Source organism: Cervus canadensis, chromosome 7, assembly GCF_019320065.1.
Source record: "Cervus canadensis isolate Bull #8, Minnesota chromosome 7, ASM1932006v1, whole genome shotgun sequence".
NCBI classification, from domain to species: Eukaryota; Metazoa; Chordata; class Mammalia; order Artiodactyla; family Cervidae; genus Cervus; species Cervus canadensis.
In genome coordinates, this window is record NC_057392.1 from 48,473,602 (window position 1) to 48,494,628 (window position 21,027).

A 21,027-nucleotide genomic window follows, 5' to 3' on the forward strand; every position below is an offset into this window, starting at 1 on the left:
TGGTTGTTAAATGGAAGGAAAGAAGAGACACACTGCATTTCTCTGAAAGTCAGTTAATGTCTTTGGGGAATGATGTCACCTTTGAGCCTCAATTTTCAGATCTATAAAATACAGAACTAATAAGAACCTCATGAAGTGGTGGGAGCGACGGTGCTTGGAGAGATTTACAATTCGGAACAGAGTCAAACTGGAAACCTCTCCTGAGGTAGTGTCAAACAGCTCTCAGAGCCCCAGCCGCGGTTGGCGCTAACTCACTGAGAGGGCTCGGGGAGGGGGCGGGGCGAGGAGGTTGGCATTGTTCCTGCCCCGCCCCCGCCCCGCCCTAGATATCGCGAGAGGGCGGGCCGGCTTGGCATTAGCGTCGGCGTCGTTCCGGCGCTAGGCCGGCTTCTCTCCGCGGGCCACGGTTAGAGTGCCGGTGGCCAAGGGCTCGCGGAGGGCCGCCAGCCACGCGGCGTCGGCTAGACCTCAGAGCATCCGAGTCGTTGTGTCGTGACAGCAACTCTGGTGGCTGTCTCCGCGACAGCAGGTGCGGCCGCTTCAGTCCCAGGCGGGCTCGGCGGCTGCCTGGCGAGTTTCTGCTCGCGCCCAGCCCTTTCCTTCCTGAACTCGGCGCCAAGCAGCGACGCTGAGCCGACCGCCGGAGCAGCAGGCAATGGCGGCCTCGACGGCCTCGCACCGGCCCATCAAGGGGATCCTGAAGAACAAGAGCTCTACGACTTCCTCTGTGGTGTCCTCGGCCGAACAGCCCGGCAAGAGTGTCGACGAAGAGCTGAGGTGAGAGCCGAGAGGGGCGGCCGCTCGCCCACCGGGTCAGCCTGGGAAGCCCCACCTTTCCCCCGTGCCGTTGCAGACCCCCAGCCGGACCAACCCCAGATCCCGAACCCGAGCGCGGCCGGCGGGCGGGGCGGTTGCGTAGTTGCGGCCCCTGCGCGGCTCAGGTCTCCCTCCGCCGGCCAGGCTTAGGGGTGGAGTGATTATAAAGAAGGCAGGAGCTATGACGTTTATTGTGTGTTTGTGTGTGTGTACTTAAGATATATACATATATAATAATTTTAAAACATACATCAGGATCTTTAAGCTTTTGGAGATTGGGAATATTAAGGAATCAAATTGAAGTTGTAAAGCTTCACCTGTTAAGCAGTTATTACTTCACTTCGTATCCGAGTGTCTAAAATTCAATAATTAAAGGCTATTTTCCTGGATTGGAAATCCTTTAAGATGCAGTTGTAGAGTAATAAGAGACTCCTCCGAAAAAGAGATTTCTCCATTTTTCTAATTGCCCTTCTTCCACGGTCATTCCTTTTTAGGTGAACATTATCGAAAGAAAAGCATCGTGCCACATTCACTCCCTTGGGTCCTGGTTTGTCATTATCTCTGCATTAAAAGAAACAGACGTTTCCCCAGTCTGATCTATGTTTAATGGAAAGCTACTTATTGCTAATTATTTTTGAATCTGCAACAAGAATTTGAGCGCTTTCTACTCTTTGTTCCTCTTGAAAGATATATTTAAGCTCAGAACAGTTCAGAAAGTACCAAGTTAAAATGATGCCATGATAATTTAGTTGCTTTTGCATACTCGCAAATACATATGTGAAAAGATGTTGACCTGTAGTATTGTATGTGATAGTAAATAATTGGTAACAACCCAAGGTCCATTAAGGACTAGTGAAATATTAATTATAGTACATTAGTATAATGGGAAAACAGACCAGCCTTTTAGAAGAATGAAATGGATGTTACTGACTCAGAGAAAGATACCCAAGGTGCAGTCCTCAATAGGAAAAAAAAAAAGGTGGAAAACTGATAATATATAGTGTAAAATAAAACACTAGGTTAGAAGTCATAGAGGGGCTAGCATACGAGAACTCTTACATACTGGAAATAAGGCTTAAGAGAAGTTGTTGAAATCTGTGAAGTCATAAAGCTAAAATTAGTATGTTCTCGAAAACTTTGAATATTGGAACTAGGGCACACCTGTTTAAAAAGATCATTTTAGAGCTATAAAAGGAACTACAGTTTGGTGATGGTGAATTTATGGGGATTTGTGTTGTCTTGAGGGAAACATGAAGTAAGATCATAGAATCATGGCTTTTGGGGGTTGGAAAGGACCTTAATTTGTCTAGCAACTCTCCTACTCCTGGATGTTTGACCCTTACATTCTCCAGCATGCAATTTTCCAACCTCTATTTGGTGTAAGCTGCTTCAGATTGTGGATTGTAATGGGATTAAAAAAACAGAATCTTACCAGACATAGCTGTAACAGGAAGACTAAGATAGTCTAAAATCCAAACTGTGGAAGGCTCTTACATGACTTCAGGGTATTAGGCGGCAGCACTGTGGTTCTCAGTGGCATTTAAGTTATTTAGTTATTCTCCAGCGTGAGCTTCTTTCTGTTTGGCTACCAAGTAGCTACTTATATTTTCTTCTGTCTTTCCCTACTTCTGTTTATTCTCAACCTTAGTCTGCTGTAATTTCTGGTGGCCCCACTCTGTGTCTTGGCGTCTTGATTAGGGTTTACCTTCCAAGTCCTGCCTGGAAAGCCACTATACTAGACTGATTTACTTACACAGGGCTGCTCCTTCTCTAGGAGCTGCTAACAGGGCAGATTCATTTAAGAGTGGCCTTTTGCAGGGCGGTTGACTTTGACTTGTCTAAATTAGAAGGTTATAGTCCTATCTTCAAAGGGAGCTGCCAAGCCCTAATTGATTGAGGTTTATGATGTTTGGTTCTAAGTAGTAAAAGGGATGGGTTTTTTCATGGTAAGTGTTGTATGACTATAAAAGAAATAAAGTAATTCTTTTGGTAGTACAGTGTACATTGTTATTTATGTCCCAGTTCATACAACCAATATTATGCAATGCAAACAATGAAAGTATAGTTGAACATATTTGAAACAAACTTTTTGTAATGTTTAACTTTAATGACAACCAGTATTTTTCCTTTTGTTTATAAAGGACTGAAATAAATAGCTCTTTCAATTACAATGCAATTAAACTTCAGAAACTAAAAAAATATAGTGTTATGGTCTAGCTTTAAATGTTGGAACCAGAGTTTAAGGCAAAATAATCTCATATTAATTAATGTGGAAATGACCAGGGATTTAAGTCAATTCTCAGTGTTCTGAGTAGTTACGTTCTGTAAAGTCACCACAAATGCTGGATTAGTTCATGCTGAACTGTTACTCCTAGAAGAAATATAAAAATAGGTTACTGTAAGCTGGTGCTCACAGCATTTTCATCACCTTTTAAAAATTTGTTTGTTTAAACACTCCTAATTTAATATATATTGATTCATTAACATTGAACACATGGCCAACAGCACTCTTAACTCATACCTGAATGAAGAAGTTTGTCTAACACATACTTTCTCCATAAAGCACTTAACAGCTTTCTTAGGCTTAGGAGCACTAGATAGCAGTTAAGCACTATCCTTGGGAGCCATTTTGAACAGCCAGTTCACCAAAAAAGCAAAAAGCATGGCACTAAATAGACTGTAAAAAGACACATTTACAGTAAGAGAGCTGAAACAAGGTTTAATCTTAGCTAGGAACATGTGCATGTTCAGGCTACTCAGATTTTTCCCACTCTGTGCATGTGTGAGAGAGAGAAAGCTGCTCAAGTATCGGTTTTGAAGTTACAGGTAAATTTTAGCAAGTAGGCAGATTTCCAAAAACAAAATCCATGAACAACCATACCTTTTATTGGTGCCTTTATCATGTGAAATACAGCGGTGGTTTCCCTTTTCTGCACAAACCACTCCCCCACCCCATCAATTGTAAGAGGGTATAACTTAACAAAACGTTTTATGTAACACAAAGAGATGTTACTAAGGGGTTTTTAAGTCATAATTGAGATGTGCTATTCCAATGGTCTCTAAACTTTTTGATTGTGCATCATTTATTAGGAAAAAATGAAATATGTTTCAAATATGTTTGTTTACAATTAGATAATATCTCAAGTTTCAGAGTATACTTAAAGTGAGGTTTATATACTGCCATATATTTCAAATAGTCTTCAGGACTCAATACAGTCCTTGTCAAACCATCTTTTTTTTAATATCACAGTGCTGTTATTTTCTTATTCTTTATACTTTGCATTGGTACTGTTATCGTCAATGAGTAGTTATTTCAGGTACCCCTTTCTGAGGGTTAGTTCAATTAAAACTGGATAGAATCTGTAAATCCACATAAAATTAGGCATAGATAATCTCAGTACACTGTAGCACAGTGCTAGAACACCACTGTCATCGCCATTATTGTGGAATTCCCACTCTTTCTGGATACTTTGAATATAGTAAACAACCTGTGAATGTCAGACATAACAGTCATAGTGAGTAAGTACATGTACTTCATGAAAACAAGACATCATTGATTTTAAGATGTACTATGATTTTATGTCACAGCAAGAAAAAAAAATGCTGCCAATTATAAGATGTCATCCATTTTAAGATATATTTTGTTTTCAGAAATATTTAAAGTGAGAAAAATGTGCATTTGGGATTGTTGAAAATATAATGTTAAGTGTTACTGAATTCTGTCTTATTAGAAGTGTTTAAGGTTACTGATTATTAATGGGGCCAGATTGCCTGGGTTCAGATCCTGTTTACTACATACTAGGTCTGTAACTTAAACAGTGAGTTATTCATTATAGTCCTGCCTAGTTTAATTATTAAATAAGTTACTAAATGTAAAATGTTTAACACATTACTTCAAATGTTGGTCTTATTCTATAGAAACCTAATTTTCCATATTTACAGGATTGTGTACACAGCATGCTTTGGATTCACTGTGTTCAATTCAGATTCTGTAGTAGTCTTAGGTAATGTAGGCAAATTCTGCTTGGAAAGATTGTGCTTAATTTCCTTCAACATAATTTTATGTAATCATACTTCAACTTTTTCATTTTTTGCCTATAAAGGGATATCGAATATGGTCAAAGGCTCACTGACTGAAGTTTTCCAAAAATGACCTTTTATTTACTAATTGCTTTTATTGTTAAGTCTTTAATTGTTCAGCCTTAAAGTATTGTACTTTGTCAACCTACAGAAGTTGAATCTTCATCTAAGAAAGAACCATTTTTTGAAATGTGGGCTTAAAGTTTTAACACATTGAAGCAAAATCCTGCTTCCAAACTCGGATAAAAATTAGAAACTCACAAGCAACAAGAAGTATGTGGGTCTTTGAGATAGCATCATGTGAGTTATCAAAGTGAAAGTGACAAGTGGTGACTTTTTCTGGTGCAGACTTAGGCTGCAGGGAAACCAATCACTCAAGAGGGAGCAACTGAAAGCAGCAGGTTTTCAGTGTAAGTGATTGTGCCCCTATTTTTTCTAAGTGGCATTAATGGCCCAGTGCAGGTCATAGGAATAGTTGTGGTAGTATTGGGATTAAACTCAAATTCACTCCCTGGGTTTTGTTGCTCAACTGATGTTAATTCTACCAAAATCTAAGAGATGCTAATTCCGGTATTCTGGTATTCTTTGTCACAGTTTCTCCGACTTCATTACTTTCCTCCTAAGAATTTCTAATGTTCTTTGGAGTCTGTTGTTTTATGCCCTTATTTAAATTCATGGTTTTGCAAGATACTGTTTCTCTGGATCTTGACAGTGTAAGGATTTCCTTTTCTCTTAGTATTGTGTTGAAGAAGTAGACTAAAGCTTTGGATATATAAAACTTTAATTCTGTTTATAGTAGAAAGTAAATGGCAAGCAAGGTACAAAAAATTTGGGTTAAATGACCTAACAAGGTGGTTCTTTATAATATGGTTTACACATTATATATACCTTTGAGTTATATATAATGTGTTTAAACTGTCTCATAAATTTGAGTGTGTTCTTTACATTTATGTAGCTATAAATAACTCAAAATTAATGAGAATGTTTCCAGCAAATAGGCAAAGGATGCAAACAGTTCACACAAGGAAAGTAAAATAAGCGTTTTTTTCCATTATGTATTAGATAATGAGCAGAGAAACAGACATAAAGCAGTGTTTAAATATCAATTTATACCTGTTCAGGTGGGCAAAATACCCAGATACCCAATCCTGGCAAAGTTTTGGTAATTATTTGGGGACATTACAAACAGTGCTCTTTTAGAAAAGAAAAAAAGGCTATGTGGCAACATAAGAGTGATCTACAGAGCTCTTCAATTTAACCCAGATATGCTTTTCCTAGCAAATTATCCTAAAAATATCACTGAATAGAATATGCACAAACATTTCCACTTTAAGTAGGAAGACATTGGATTCACTTTAAACATTTAACATTAGGAGAATAGTTTATTATATAATACTATGCATGTAATACTAAAAAGGTAAAGACTAGAAAATACAAGCAGCTTATTATGATAAAATACATATACTGATATAGGAGCTATTTTTATGTATACTGTATGTACTGTTCTGTCTATTTTTGTATACTGTGATAGCTTGGGTATTTTTTCTTATGTTACATGGAGTGGAAAGAATATACAGAAATCAAAATTGTTAGTGGGTTAAGGTGCTAAGGTTGTGCATATTAAATTTTATCCTTAATTTTAGGAAAATATTTCTTATATCCTACAATTCTTTTGTTCTATCATTTATCCTACAGAACAGATTTACAGCATTTGAGGGATACCTTTTTAACTGCAAAGGGCCATATTCATTCTTCTAATGATGATAAAATTATTAATTAAGTATTGCTAGCATTATTTTTACTTTGCAATTAGGACACACTTAAAGTCATTTTGTATATGTTTATTTTTAAAATATTTTATTGTAATGTAATATAGATACATCTGACTCTGTTTCATTGGCTACGCTAAAGCCTTTGACTGTGTGGATCATGACAAAGTGGAAAACTCTTAGAGAGATGGGAATACCAGACCATCTCACCTGTCTCCTGAGAAACCTGCAGGTCAAGAAGCAACAGTTAGAACCCTGTATGGAACAACTGATTGGTTCAAGATTGAGAAAGGAGTACAACAGGGATGTCTGCTGTAACCTGTGCACTTGAGCACTTGATGAGAAATGCTGGGCTGGATGAGTTACAAGGTGGAATCAAGATAGGTGAGAGACATCAACAAGCTCAGATACGTGGATGATACCACACTAATTGCAGAAAGTGAAGAGGAACTAAACAGCCTCTTGATGAGGGTGAAGGAGGAGAGTGAAAGAGCCAGCTTAAGACTAAATATTAAAAAAACTAAGATCATGCACCCAGCCCCATTACTGCATGGCAAATAGAAGGGGAAAAGGTGGAAGTAGTGACAGGTTTCCTCTTCTTGGGCTCCAAAATCACTGCAGATGGTGACTGCAGCCGTGGAATCAGAAGACGATTGCTTCTTGGCAGGAAAGTGATGACAAACCTAGACAGTGTTGAAAAGCAGATGGTTGTACAATAATATGAATGTACTTAATGCCACAGAACTATACACTTAAAAATGGTTAAAATGGTGAATTTTGTGTTAGGTATATTTTACCACAATAAAAATATGAAGGAAAAAAGTGCTTAGTCTTAAATGGGGACACTGTGGGCACTTTAGTGTAGAAAGCAAAAGAAGGTAAAGTCAGGCTCACCTGCCATGAGTGGGCCCATGTAATTTTTAAGATGACTTAGAATATGAAGGAAAGAATATGATACTAAAATTTTAAGTGTGTCATTCTTCAAGGGCATTTCAAGATCAGGTATTGGAAGATTTAGGAAAATTGAAAATATCTACAGTAAAACGTCACCACTGTGGAACAAATATGGAAAGAATGATTTGAATCTGTGTAAAATCCACATTCTTTTTAAAGTAGTTTTATTTTCAAGTGTATAATCAAGTCATAAATTGTATGTGTAACAATGTTGTTGACTCACAGAGAGGTTATTTTGTCCTTTTTAATGAATAGATAAGGATTTATTTCTAAGTAATTAAGGCATTTAATTATTGATCACCTTAGTAGTTGTGCGAGTATTTTGTTGGATGGATACTAATGGATATTCATAAAACACTTAGCATTTCTAGTTTTCGTAAGTAGATTTATCTCAGGTGATCTGACTATACCATTTCTTAGCAAATAAAAAAAAATAAAAAGATAAAAAATAAAATTTAAGAAAACTGAACTATATGTACAATCTAAATCTTCATTAATAGTATCTGCATTTAGAGAGACTTTCTCTGTAGTCTTATGTTCTGATTCTTTTAATTGTTATGGTGTTGGTGGTGGTTTAGTTGCTAAATCATATCTGACTCTTGCAACCCCACAGACTGTAGCCTGCCAGGTTCCTCTGTCCATGGGATTTTCCAGGCAAGAATATTGGAGTGGGTTGCCGTTTCCTTCTCCATTGATGTTATGGATACTGCTAAAAAAAAATTAAGCCAAGAAAAATATTCCTGTTGTGTTTTTTTCACCAAACTGTTAAAAATATATGATGGATCCAAAATCCTTAACTGTTGATATCAAGCAATGTATAAATTCCAGTTTTTGCTGTTCTATAGGCTAGATGAAGATTAAACATGTCATAATAGTTTTTTGAATGCCCAGTGAAGAATCTGAGTATTCCTGTGTATCCACAGTTTCTGCATCCTGAGATTCAACCAACCATGGATCAAAAATATTTTAGAAAAAAAAAAATTCCAGAAAATTTCAAAAACCAAAACTTGAATTTACCGTGTGCCAGCAGCTATTTATTTGCATAGTTTTCATATTGTATTTATGACTTTATTTATTAGGTACTATAAGTAATCTAGTAATGATATAATGTATATGGGAGGGTGTACGAAATTATCTGCAAATACTCCACCATGTTATAGAAGAGTTATAGTTCATCCTTGGGTTGTAGTTCATCCTTGGGTTTTGGTATCCGTGTGGGTCCTGGAACCAATACCCCAAGGAACAACTGTGATGTGTTTTTAATATGTGGCACTAAGTATTCTATAAAATATTTACTTACATTTTATTGTAGTTGCTTACACCTTTTACCCAAGTTAGTTTCTATTCCAAGAAAGTAGATATAAAAATAGAAGTTAGTGGTCGAGTAGAAATTGAAATGTGAGATTTGGGTGTTTTTTTGTGTTTTACAACATTAAGGAAAATTTAAAAAATTTTATTTTAGTAAAAAGTCCCAGAAGTGGGATGAAATGAATATCCTGGCGACCTATCATCCAGCAGACAAAGACTACGGTTTAATGAAGATAGATGAGCCTAGCACTCCTTACCACAGGTAGTGTTTGTGCACAGCATTCCTTTTCTCAATTGTTGTTTTTTTTTTTATTTGTTACTGGAACACTAATTAATAACCCACCTGCCTATTTTTGTGTAATAGTATAAATAACATGGAACTTTATGAAATCCATTTTTTATGTTACAGTTATAGTATTATATGTATATTTATTGCACCTCAGTCATCCCTAGCTGCTAATGATATGCTAAGATTAGTGACTTCTGCCTTCCTTAAAGTAATCTATTTGTAAAAAGGAAGACAAGAGTTAGGCTTGTTTGCTGCTTCTTAAGTAGATAGCAGGGCCTTATTCATTCTCTTTGCAGAAAAGGGATAATTTCACAGATGGTTAACTCTTTTTTAACATGCAAAAAGACGTGGACATTACTGCTATCTCATGTCCTTATTTTTTAACTTAAATGATATTGTAGTTCATATAATTGCATTGGAATTGTTAGTTTTGAGTCTTCCAGAATTTTTTTTAATGAATTTTAAAATGATAGTGTGTGGCTGTAGTAAGTATGAAGACTAATGCACCAGTAAACATAAGGGGTTTCTAAACAAGTTAGAAATACCTATTTCAGATCATGCCTAGATTGTATAGAAAAAAGATTTTCAGGACTGAAATATTTATGTTTGTACTGAAGTGAGATGACAGAAATCCAGAAGTTACTATTAAAACAGAGTTAGAGGGACTTCCCTGGTGGTCCAGTGGCTAAGACTCTGCACTCCTAATGCAGGGGGCCCAGGTTTGATCCCTAGTCAGGGAACTAGATCTCACATGCCACAACTAAGACCTGGTGCAGCCAAATAAATAACTAAATAGATAATTTTTTTTAAAATAAGAGTTAAATTCTGTTTTAAATCAGTGGATGAAACTTTGGAAGATAAATTGAAATAACTTGATGATAGCAAAAACAGTAAAAACAAGAATAAACATGAAGATTGTGACAAAGGGAGGACATAATGAAATAGGAGTACAGATACTGAAACAATAAATCTTGAGGGAAGAAATAGACATATCATTTATGAAAGTGATCCTCCTAATTTGCTCCTAATTACAGATGTATACTTTAAAACATATCTTAAGAGTTTCATTGTACCAGAATCCAAAGTCAGTGCTTTCTTCCTTTTCAGTAAAGGTAGTAGACATCCCTTATCTGTGTTGCTTGGAGATACATATCCTAAAAAAGTTAAGATCAAACATGATTCCAAAAAAAACCCAGCTTGTAGCCATTATTTTAGAACTTTATATTTAAATAATAAAGATAACTTTTTTTTTTTTTTTTGCTATTAAGTGGAGTGCAAATTTTTCATTAGAAAGTAGATTGGGAAAGCTAAATAACTTTTTAACTTACTAGGTCTTAGGATCTAATTTTGTTATTTTACTTAACCTGTATCTGCATAGATCATTTGTGTCTTATCTTCAGTGAAAAGAAAAGTGTTAGTTGCTCAGTCATGTCCAACTCTTTACGCATGAACTGTAGCCCACCAGGCTCCTTTGTCCATGGAATTCTCCAGACAAGAATACTGAAGTGGGTAGCCATTTCTTTTTCCAGGGGATCTTCCTGACCCAGGGATTGAACCTGGGTCTCCTTCATTGCAGGCAGATTCTTTACTGTCTGAGCCACCAGGGAAGCCAGGTTGGTGTACAAAACATATTCTAAAACCAGATGGGATTTCTTTTGCATTAATTGTTCCCTCCCACTGTATAGAATAATTGAAATGTTGGTTTTTTTTTTCCCAGATGATTTGAGTCTTCAATATTTATTTTCATGATTGCAGTAGTTTTTGTTTTGTTTTTTTTTAATTATTTGTAGGCTTTTCTTGATTGGTGCTATACTTTTAAGTATTTGCATTGAATAGAAACAATTTAAAATTAAACTTCAAAGATGACAACAGAGCCATAAATATATTGATACTCTGGTCAGTAGAATTATGTTCTCTACCTTGTTTTCCTGCTTGAAAAATTACAGTTCAGGTATTAATTTATAATGTGTTTGTCATCTTAGTATGGTAGCTGATGATGAAGATGCATTGAGTGATTCAGAAACCACTGAAGCGCTGACCCCAGATATCTTAGCTCGGAAGTAAGTATTGATAACTATAAAGCATTTTCCACAACTATAAAGCTGTGTTTAATTTTGCAGAGTTAAAGACATTTTACTTTACTTGTACAGGTGTAAATAAAAATCATGTGTTAAATGAAGTAAGTTTATCTGGATTGTTCATAGCAACCTGTATAGTCTTATTTCTAGGTTAAAATCAAAGTGTGTAGATGAGTACCAGAAGCTGGTACACAAATTCCCTGTTGTTGATTCCTGCATAGAAGTTCTTTGTTTTGTTTTTAATATCCTGCCACCTGGGTATTAAAGATACAAGTGAGACAGGTGAACATAAGTTGAATTCCTAAAAAAGTTCTATTCCTTTGCTGTTCATAGATTTGTCTCCACTCTTCTTGTTGTTTATTGTTTTCTATACCCATTACCATTCTCTGGCTTTTTTTTCCCCCCTCATCAGGTTGTGGCTAGCATACTAATGTTCTTTAGATGTTTTTATGAGACTCAAAAGTTGAATAAGACACTCAACTAATATAAGACAGTCATGATGTTGATTTCTTTGTAAATTATTATTATATAGATTAACTGCTGCTGCTGCTGAAAGCTTGGAACCAAAGTATCGAATTCGTGAACAGGAAAGCAGTGGAGATGAGGATAGTGAACTCTCACCTGAAGAACGAGGTAGTTCATTTCTTTAACTCAGATTCTACTCATGTAGGTTTATTGTATATCAGCTTTGTCCCCCCTCATTTCAAGAAAATATTGCCATCTCTTAAGTGATTACAAGTGTTCCTTTCTTTGTACTAAGCATCTATACTAGGTAGATGCTCTGCCGCTGCTGCTAAGTCGCTTTAGTTGTGTCCGACTCTGTGCGACCCCATAGACGGCAGCCCACCAGGCTCCCCTGTCCCTGGTATTCTCCAGGCAAGAATACTGGAGTGGGTCGCCATTTCCTTCTCCAATGCATGAAAGTGAAAATTGAAAGTGAAGTCGCTCAGTCTTGTCCGACTCTTAGCAACCCCATGGACTGCAGCCACCAGGCTCCTCCGTCCAAGGGATTTTCCAGGCAAGAGTACTGGAGTGGGGTGCCATTGCCTTCTCTGAGGTAGATGCTGATGCTCAGTAAATGTTTATTAAATTAATGCATTTAGAGTCATTGAGTATTTGTATAATTTTTTTTTTTTTGAGTATTTGTATGATCTTAAAGTGGGTCACAGTAAGAGCTAATTGCTTGTAGTTTTTTCTGTATTAAGACAGTGGTTAAAAAAAAAAAAGACAGTGGTTAAGTTTATCAGATAAATCAGAATTGGAGTAAAGATTTTTTATTAGGTCCCATTGAACAAAAAGAACAGTAGTGTCATAAGAAAGGAGATAAAAATAGTCCTGTCAACAATGATGAAAAAAGCTTTTTTAGTCCATACAGTGCATACACAGTTAAGCATTTCTACCTATTCATGTTCCTGTTTTTACAAGTATTAGTGCTTATCTGTGGAGGTAAGGAAAGAAGAAAAATGTTTCACTTTGTTGCTCTTTGTAATTTTGAAGCATGTGAACGTATCACCTCAAGAATTAAAAATTGCATATATAATTTGTTTTCAATTATTCTTAAAGGGAAAACCAAGCCTATGTATAGGGTGAAAGGATGCACGAAAGAAAAAAACCCTTTAAAAAGAGATTATTAATTGAAGCTTTGAAATGTGTAAACTATCTGTACTGTAAAGAAGTTTAGAAACTCTAGAATTAAGATTGCAAATATTTGCTAGTTAAGCTGTCAGGATCTTTTGTCGTGCAGCTACAAAGGTAAAATTAGCTATTCCCTCCTATCATGTTTAGAATGTAGCTTATTGAACTAAACAATCTGAGCCAAAAAAATAAAAAACAAACAGCAACAGTCTGAGCCTAATTGCTATGCAAGAGAGAAATTTTATAGACAGCATAATCTCAGGTTGTATTATATTGATGATATTATATCTTCTGCCCTTGGTGACTTCCTATTTTCTGAAAATATACCCCATAAAGCCCTTGAAAAGAGTTTTCAGATAGAAATTGTTCCTTGAGCTTGTTAATTCCTTATTCTCTGAAAACATGATCTATTGAGAACCAAATTTTTTTATTACTTCTATCACCAGTTTTCATTAAGGAATTTTCCCCTCAAATTGTAGTTCCATGAGTTAACCAGGAGGGGGAACCATTTTACTAGTTACAGTTTTCACAAGTTTTTCAAGTTCCCAGGAGTAGAATTACTGATACATATGTTTTTAATGCTTTTAAACAAATTACGTGTATGAACATCCTTGTTCATTGAAAATAGTCTTAGAGGATTTTATCTTGTAACTAGTTGCATAACAATTAAAATATTGGCTATGGAATCAGATAAATCAAAGTTTATACTCCAGATATGTCACTTATCTAATTTGCTTAATTTCTCTGATCCTCAGAAATGATCCTCATTTCTAAATTGGAGGCTTTAAAATATTTAGATTCATTAAATGAAATAAAGAATTTAAAGCACTTAGCACTGATTCTGACATATTGTTAGTACACAGGAAATACTAACTTTTAATAACTTAAAATAATTGGTATATTCTGCATTATATTTTGGGAAACAAGGAAAGTATAAAAAGGATAATTTACTTGTCAGGTTCAGTGGATAGTTGATTAGCATTATAGCCAGGCCTGAAACCTTAAAATTTTTGTTTTGTACTCTCTTGTATTATGTTGCTCTGCCATACAAAGATTATAAGTAAAATTAATATTCAAAGAAGGTTGAGACCGCTTGTGTTAGCAGCTTTCTGTAGAATGAATATATAAGTCATATAAATTTTGAGTATTCCAAAATGAAAACTATATCTCTAACAAGCAAAACCCCAGTTTAATATCTCTTAGAATTATGCATAGTTGACCCTTGAACAACATAGGTTTGAACTGTGCAGGTCCATTTATACTAATACAGCACTAGAAAATCTGGTTGAATGCACAGATGCAAACTGCAAATATGAAGGGACAGCTGTAAGGTTAAATGTGGATTTCAACTGTGTGGAGAGTAGGTGCTCCTAACCCCCACAGTTTTCAAGGGTTACCTGTGTATTACATCATAAAAAGCAATGAAAATACAAAGGGGACAAATCAGAAACCTTTGACCAAGCTAGGGGATTAAGTTATAACTCAATAACCTTTTAAAATTATATAGTAAATCTGCTATGTATGTGGCAGAATTTTACTGTATCTTCATATACTTTATTGTCTAAACTCTGGATCATTTTAAGAGTGAAAGGGTTACTATTATAGTTCCATTAGATAATAGGCGTAAACTGAGCTTCCTGGGATGTGGCCATTCTAATTATATAGTGAGAAAACAACATATGCAACAAAATATGATTCATCTTTATAAAAAATACATTTTTAGAAAAAAGTCAGATTATAAAATGTTAGTGATTGTTCAATGAAATGGATGTGTTTTAAGATTGTACCATTTAAAAAAAATTTTTTTTCCAAGTTACATTAAAGAGAACGTGTGTTATTTTGTACTGAGAAAAAGCCTTACCTTTTTAGTAAATATATCTGGTATTGGAGGCAGTTAGAACCAATTTTTGTTGTTTTTTAGTATCGGCTTTTACATCATCTGAAAGTCATCACTAAAAATTTAGTCATAAGGATTTGGTCTTTTATTGATTTTTTTTTTTAAATTTTACTTCTAAAATATGATACTCTCAAAGAGTAAAATCAGAAAAGTAACTTAGAAGAAAGATGCCTGGCAAGATCTTGGTAATTTGAAACAAATGTTTATGGGATGATGATACAGATGTTGATCTCAGAACTTTCCTCTCCCAACCCAAATAGAGGCTGAAAAGTATTTGATCAGTAGTGACATGAACTGTAAATACCTGTTTTTAAGACATAAATAAGTGTAGATGATAAAAACTTGGAGTGACTTGCCTGATGGTTCAGTGGTTAATACTCCATGCTTCCACTGTAGGAGTTGAAGGTTTGAGAGAGGGAATTAGAGGACATTTAGAAAGTACTTTGAATAGAGGACATTTAGAAAGTACTTTGAATAGCCTTATTCTGAGCGATTTCTCTTATGCTTTTTTGGCATTAAAATATATTTATGAATATGCTAATAAACCTATGGTGAGTGAATTTTAATGCTCTTTACAAAATGAACAGTGGCAATTTTATGTCAATCCCTTTTTGCTTTTTAATTTACAGGTCTAAGAAATTCTAAAATATTTCTTGATAAACAGTAGATCTTTAAAGTGCTATCTATTGATAAAATATGGTTGGTCATGTTGATATACAGCTATTTTTATGTTTCTGTGATGACTTCATGGATAAGAAGCATTTTTAAAAGGAAATTTTTCTTAATTGTAAAAATAGAAAATTTGAGAATACTAAAATCACCCCATAATTCCTTGATCCAGAATTAATGACTGTTTATTGCCGAGTCTTATTTTGTATGTGTGTGTATGCACATGTGCATGCATTCAGGCTTTGTACATAGTATGTATATGGTACTATAGTTTTCCTTTATCCCATTCAACTCTGCCTGGAGAATTTTCCTGTGTCTTTACGTTTCCTTCACAAATATAACTACTAATAGCTCTTAGTCTCCCATTAAGGTGGGCATGAACCATCTAAGGCAGAGGTTGGTAAACTTTTTCTGTAAAGAGCCAGGCAGTATGTATTTTAGATTTTGAGGGCCATATGGTCTCTAGTGCAGCTACTCAACTCTGCTACTGAGTACAAAAGTATATTTAAGCATTACAAAAACAAATGTGTGTGAATGTGTTCCAGTAATATCAATACTTTACTTACCAAATAGACACAGGCTTTAGTTTGCCAGTCTTTGAGCTAAAGACTTCCTATGCCTACTTTTTTTTTTTTTAACTTGTAGAAAAAAAGCGACAGTTTGAAATGAAAAGGAAGCTTCACTACAATGAAGGACTGAATATTAAGTTAGCTAGACAATTAATCTCAAAAGACCTAAATGATGAGGAGGAGGATGAAGAAATGTCAGAGACTGCAGCTGGAGAAAGCATGAATATGGAAGAATCAAGTCAAGGTTAGATGTTTTGAAAATATCACTGAGACACTTGTGATCCTTTGTGCCTAAGTAATTTATTTTGCTTGAAGAACCTCAGAAAATTTTGCTACAATTCACTTTGTATGCCAAAAGCTTAGAAAACTTCAATCCCTGTGGGCCAGTTTGAAAATTATGTTTTATATTCAAGTTGTCTTAAGAACATAGGTTGTGCTATATGTCTGTATTGTTTGGTCTACTGGCTTTAAGCAGTGATGTCTATCTTCATAGTAAGATATACTTTATTTTTAATGTTTCGGATCATATTTTATTTGTTGTAACAAAGTCAGTCAAAGTTAAAACTTTTTAAAGAAACAGGTTTTTAACATGGAAGATATGTTTTGACATCCCTTCAGGTGTAAAGTATGTCATATCCTTCCAATGTTGACTTTTGACTGTTGGGTTGACAAGTTGTTGGCCAGTTTTTGTTTGTTTTGTTTTTATGTCTCAAACAACCTGCCCCTGCAGCCTACCAACTCTTGATCAATCAAAGGAAATCTGTTTTATTAATTTTTAATAAACTTATTCTGGCATTCAACAAAGGTGAATCTTTTATACCATTAATGCAGATTTTGTGCCCATCTGCCTACTCTGTACTGCAGACTGGTACTTTTGAGTGAAGATGTAGCTTACTTTTATGTGTTGTGCCTTAGATGGTTAAGTCTTAGGAAAGAAAATCATTATTATACTATGGTGTTGGTGAGCATATATGAAATGTAAGTGATTTCTATGGAAGAACCCAATGGCTGTGTCTCATTATAACATCTAGATTACAGTATTTTTTGGTCCATGTTAATGCTTTTGCTTTTCAGTTTGTTTCCTTTCGATTAGCACTTCCTTTTGATTTTATTCACCATATTCTGTTTAGCTTGTATTTAACGTGAACAAACTCTATCTGGAGTGATTATTGCTATATGTCTCTCTTTTCTTTTTAAATGTATTATCTATTTTTAGGTGTCCTGTCTCTGTATCTTGGTGATTTCTTTTGTTGTATTCAGCATAAACATTTCTTTGGTTATAACTTTTCATCAGTTTCTACTCCCAACTTTCAATATCCATTTTGTAGCAGCTCTAACAGAGCACTGGGAATACCCCTCATTTGCTATCGGAAATTTGTGCTGGCACTTCTGTGCCAGAGGTTAAAAGGGATTTCGTTTTTAAGCCACACCTTTCGAAAAATAACCTTGGCCTTTGTCTGTGGTATATTTAGACTCTGAGGGAATATTTTGCCATTTTTATATCATAAATGCAAATCTTTTATGACTTTGAATATTTGAGTTGTAATAAACTCTTAGTTTTCCATTTGTGACTTACTCAAAGAAGTGTTCAATGTGAAACCTGTTTGTCCTACCACTAAGTAGATACACCTATTCTGTTCTTTAGACTATTACAGGGTATACAAATTCTTTGATATTGTTCAGTCTGCATGAACTATGTCTTACTTGTTTTTTAGATTTTTTTTCTATTCGTTTATCATCTGTAGCAGTGGAAGGAAACTTTAGCTCAGGTGGTTCCAAGTTTGGCAATACTCAACAAACAAATGATGTTGCTATTTTTTCTTATATCATTACAGGATCTGCTACAAGTGACCAACTGCAAAACAAATCACAGAGTTCATAGAAGAGATTTTTTTCAACACAGTAATTCTCAAATACAAACTCTGTTACTATAATATACTGCTTCTTGTTCTCTACAATTCATGACTTAAGTACCAAAATACGTACCAGTTATTATATATTGCCAAGAATTAAATAACTTAAGAGACTAATTAGACTGAAAATGCCTAATTGATACATATATTCTTGTGCCTAGTACTTCACCACAAATACAGCATAATGTCGTTCAAAACTACGTTACTTTTGTAAGAACACTGGTTAATTTGTATAAGATATATAGCTTTTTATGCTTTAGAAATTAATATCTTTTGGGGAGGGAGAGGGGATCTAATTTATTTTCTTCACTTCTAGATGTGACAGCTCTTATAAAAGGTTGGGTTTTTAAAAAATCAAAATTCAGTTAGAACAGCAGATCATATAGGCTGATAAATATATTCAGTCTGAAAAGTATTTTAACGTGTGTCTTCAGCTTGTCTGTTTAATTAAAAAGGATTACGTTATGAGTTATGGTTGCATTTTCTGGCATACTACCTTTAAAATTCCTGTTGAGTTTCTTTTATGTTTACAAGGAAAGGATCTCATCAAAACTAGTTTTTTTCCATAAATAAATTGTCAGGTTAAATTTGCACTAACGTCTGCTCTGACTTTTTTTGTACACTCCATGGGCAGACTTCAAATCAGTCTTTCAATAAATATAATTCTAATATAGTTTCAGCATTCCCTTTATATACCTGTGTTAAACTCCTGCCTTTGTCTCTTATTCCTTTCCACACATACACACAGAATCGTTTACCTTTACAAAGGATCATAAAAATTGTCATGACATTGGAAGCTTTTCCTTTTCTCACATACTCTGTCATTTGCTGCAACAATGAAAATCTTACTTTGACTATTAATGCCTATTCATTCTTCTAACATGGAGAAAATGAATTGCATCAGTACTAGACAGGAAATACAATTCAGCTGCAGAATTTTCTACATGTCTCTGACTTCAGCTTGCTAATTAAAGTGCTATTATTAGTTTATTGTTTGACTTAATTAGACCTTAGAAAACAACTGAGGTTTTTTTGCATGATGAGAGAATTGTGTGTAACCAGTGATATGATGATAGTTCCTGAATGTATAAACAGAATTCTGAACACTTTTTAATTTAAAAGCTTAAAATAGGTCCTGCTTTAAGGGAATACGATAATGTATACTATGACAAATGTTGTTTATTCTTCTAACACAATAAGATTTGAACTTTTTCCCCCTAAAATGAAGTGCAGTTCCTGTGTATCTTAGCTTACATTTCTAGTCAATTATTTGTATTTTAATTTTTTGTTAGTACCGAAAGAATCCATTATATGAGCAGACTTTTTAAGTAATTTCTGTATATTGTATATTTGAATTGGCTTTTATTGAGCAGCTTATCTTCCATTTGCAAGGTTATGGAAATATCAAATGTCAAAATAAGTAAAAAGTGGGAGAACTATTTACTGTTAGAAGAATGTTTTTATTAGTTTGAATGTCTTCTTTTTTAATGGAATCTAATCAGTACTTCTGAACTGCACGTATAGTGTTCTAACTAAAACATATAAGCTAGTAGTACCACTGATTTAGGGATAAACTGAACAGTGTTTATCCCAGCTTTCTGAATTTAGAATATTGAGGTATTCTTACCTGTTTAAAGTTGTCTGGGGGTATTTAAGCTTATATATATATATGTGTACATATGTTCATACACACAGATCTCTGTTTTTGGTTTTCTCATTTCAAGTTCTTAGGAAGTATTCACGTGCTCTTTATTTGTAGAAATAGCTGCTATACAGTGAAGAACAGGTAGGAACTTTAACAACTGATCCTTTTGGTGTTTTCTACAAATTATTTCTTGAAACTTCAATCACAGGCAAACTTGTATTTCTGGTTTCCGGAAATAGTTATCTCAGAGGAATAAGACATGGCAAATATCATGCTCAGTAGAATTGTAGGTAATCAAATGTGACTGAGTAAAATTGTTATCATTGTCATGAGTTCCTAATTGACGTGGTATTGAACTATACAAAAAATGAACCTTTATGACTCAAGTTATATTTTCCTTTGGAGAAAGTTATCTGTCAGTGTTCAGTTGTAGTCAAAGTAGATTTTACTTTCAGTTTTTTAATCAGTATCTCTTATGTGCTTAACTCTTGATGTCATCTTTTCTGTGTATTCGTTTTTCAGTCTGAAATTCAGCAGTGATGCTCTTTAAAAACTGAGACATAAAATGGTATAAATGGATTGTTAAAAATAACTCAAATTGGAGATTAAAGCAAAGTGCCATTTTTCCCTAGACTTTCATTTTGTTTACATTTTTTCCTCTTAACGTTAGTACACTGAACATATTGTAATAAAATATGGTCATATGACAATTGCTTGTGTGTGGATTTTATTTTCTTGCTACCCAGGTCTCATGTTCTATTACCAAGTGTTGTGGATACTAGAAGAGGGTCTTGGACTGCACTGGGGTAGTTTGTTTAGTTGCCCAGCGTTGTGCTTGGTGTCTAAAGGTATAATCCTCAAAACAACTATGCAGAACAGATATCTTACTAAGTGAGGAAAATATTCATGGCCAAATTCTTCGGTTTCCATGTTTCATACATGCCAAATGACAGGATGTAACTAAATTTCATACTCTCTATTCATGCTTTTTTAGGTGTAGAAATTCCCTCATTTTTGAAGTTGTACCTTACAAGTAAACTTCATTTGAGTATTGATAACACATTATGTGCTTTAGGAGTAACATTTTTCAAGTGTTTAGTTTGAGTTTTTGTATTACTTTAATCTGAAGAAATTTGTCAATTTTATTTGAGGTTTACTCACCATTTTGGAAAAATCTTAAAAGCACAATTATACAGTGGCGGGAGATGTGTAAATGCATGAGATTAGGTTGTGTTCCACAAGTTTGTTTCTAAACAGGATGCTTCAAACACAAAGCATGATTTTTTTTCATAGACTCTGTGTTACAAAGGAAGTACCAAGCTAGCCTGTGTAAACATATGCCTAAGCCAGCATTTCTCTGCATGTTCCATGAAACTCTCAATCCTACAACATGTTTCATGAAAAG

General features: G+C 34.7%; 1 protein-coding gene and 1 non-coding gene across 3 annotated transcripts; both read left to right on the top strand.

Annotated features, from left to right (window-relative positions):
* Positions 1-328: 328 nt before the first annotated feature.
* On the top strand, positions 329-20,332 carry PPP1R2 (protein phosphatase 1 regulatory inhibitor subunit 2). Of its 2 annotated transcripts, none has more exons than XM_043473309.1 (6): positions 329-777; positions 9,082-9,189; positions 11,199-11,276; positions 11,827-11,930; positions 16,141-16,308; positions 17,900-20,332. In XM_043473309.1, the coding sequence occupies exons 1-6, from the start codon at positions 656-658 to the stop codon at positions 17,944-17,946; spliced, it is 627 nt and encodes a 208-aa protein (XP_043329244.1). In that variant the 5' UTR covers positions 329-655; the 3' UTR covers positions 17,947-20,332. The 2 variants fall into 2 exon arrangements, with proteins under 2 accessions (XP_043329244.1, XP_043329245.1); XM_043473310.1 differs by having other exon boundaries at positions 11,827-11,927.
* TRNAR-CCU lies at positions 9,884-9,956 on the top strand. Its single transcript has one exon. It is a non-coding gene; the product is annotated as a tRNA-Arg (tRNA).
* Positions 20,333-21,027: the final 695 nt, after the last annotated feature.

Excerpts from the sequence above, each read along its gene's own strand:
- PPP1R2 (XM_043473309.1), top strand. The coding sequence starts at position 656 with ATGGCGGCCTCGACGGCCTCGCACCGGCCCATCAAGGGGATCCTGAAG. Across the intron at positions 11,931-16,140 it reads CTCACCTGAAGAACGAGGTA|AAAAAAAGCGACAGTTTGAA; the intron begins GTTCATTTCTTT and ends TTTAACTTGTAG. Across the intron at positions 16,309-17,899 it reads TATGGAAGAATCAAGTCAAG|GATCTGCTACAAGTGACCAA; the intron begins GTTAGATGTTTT and ends ATATCATTACAG.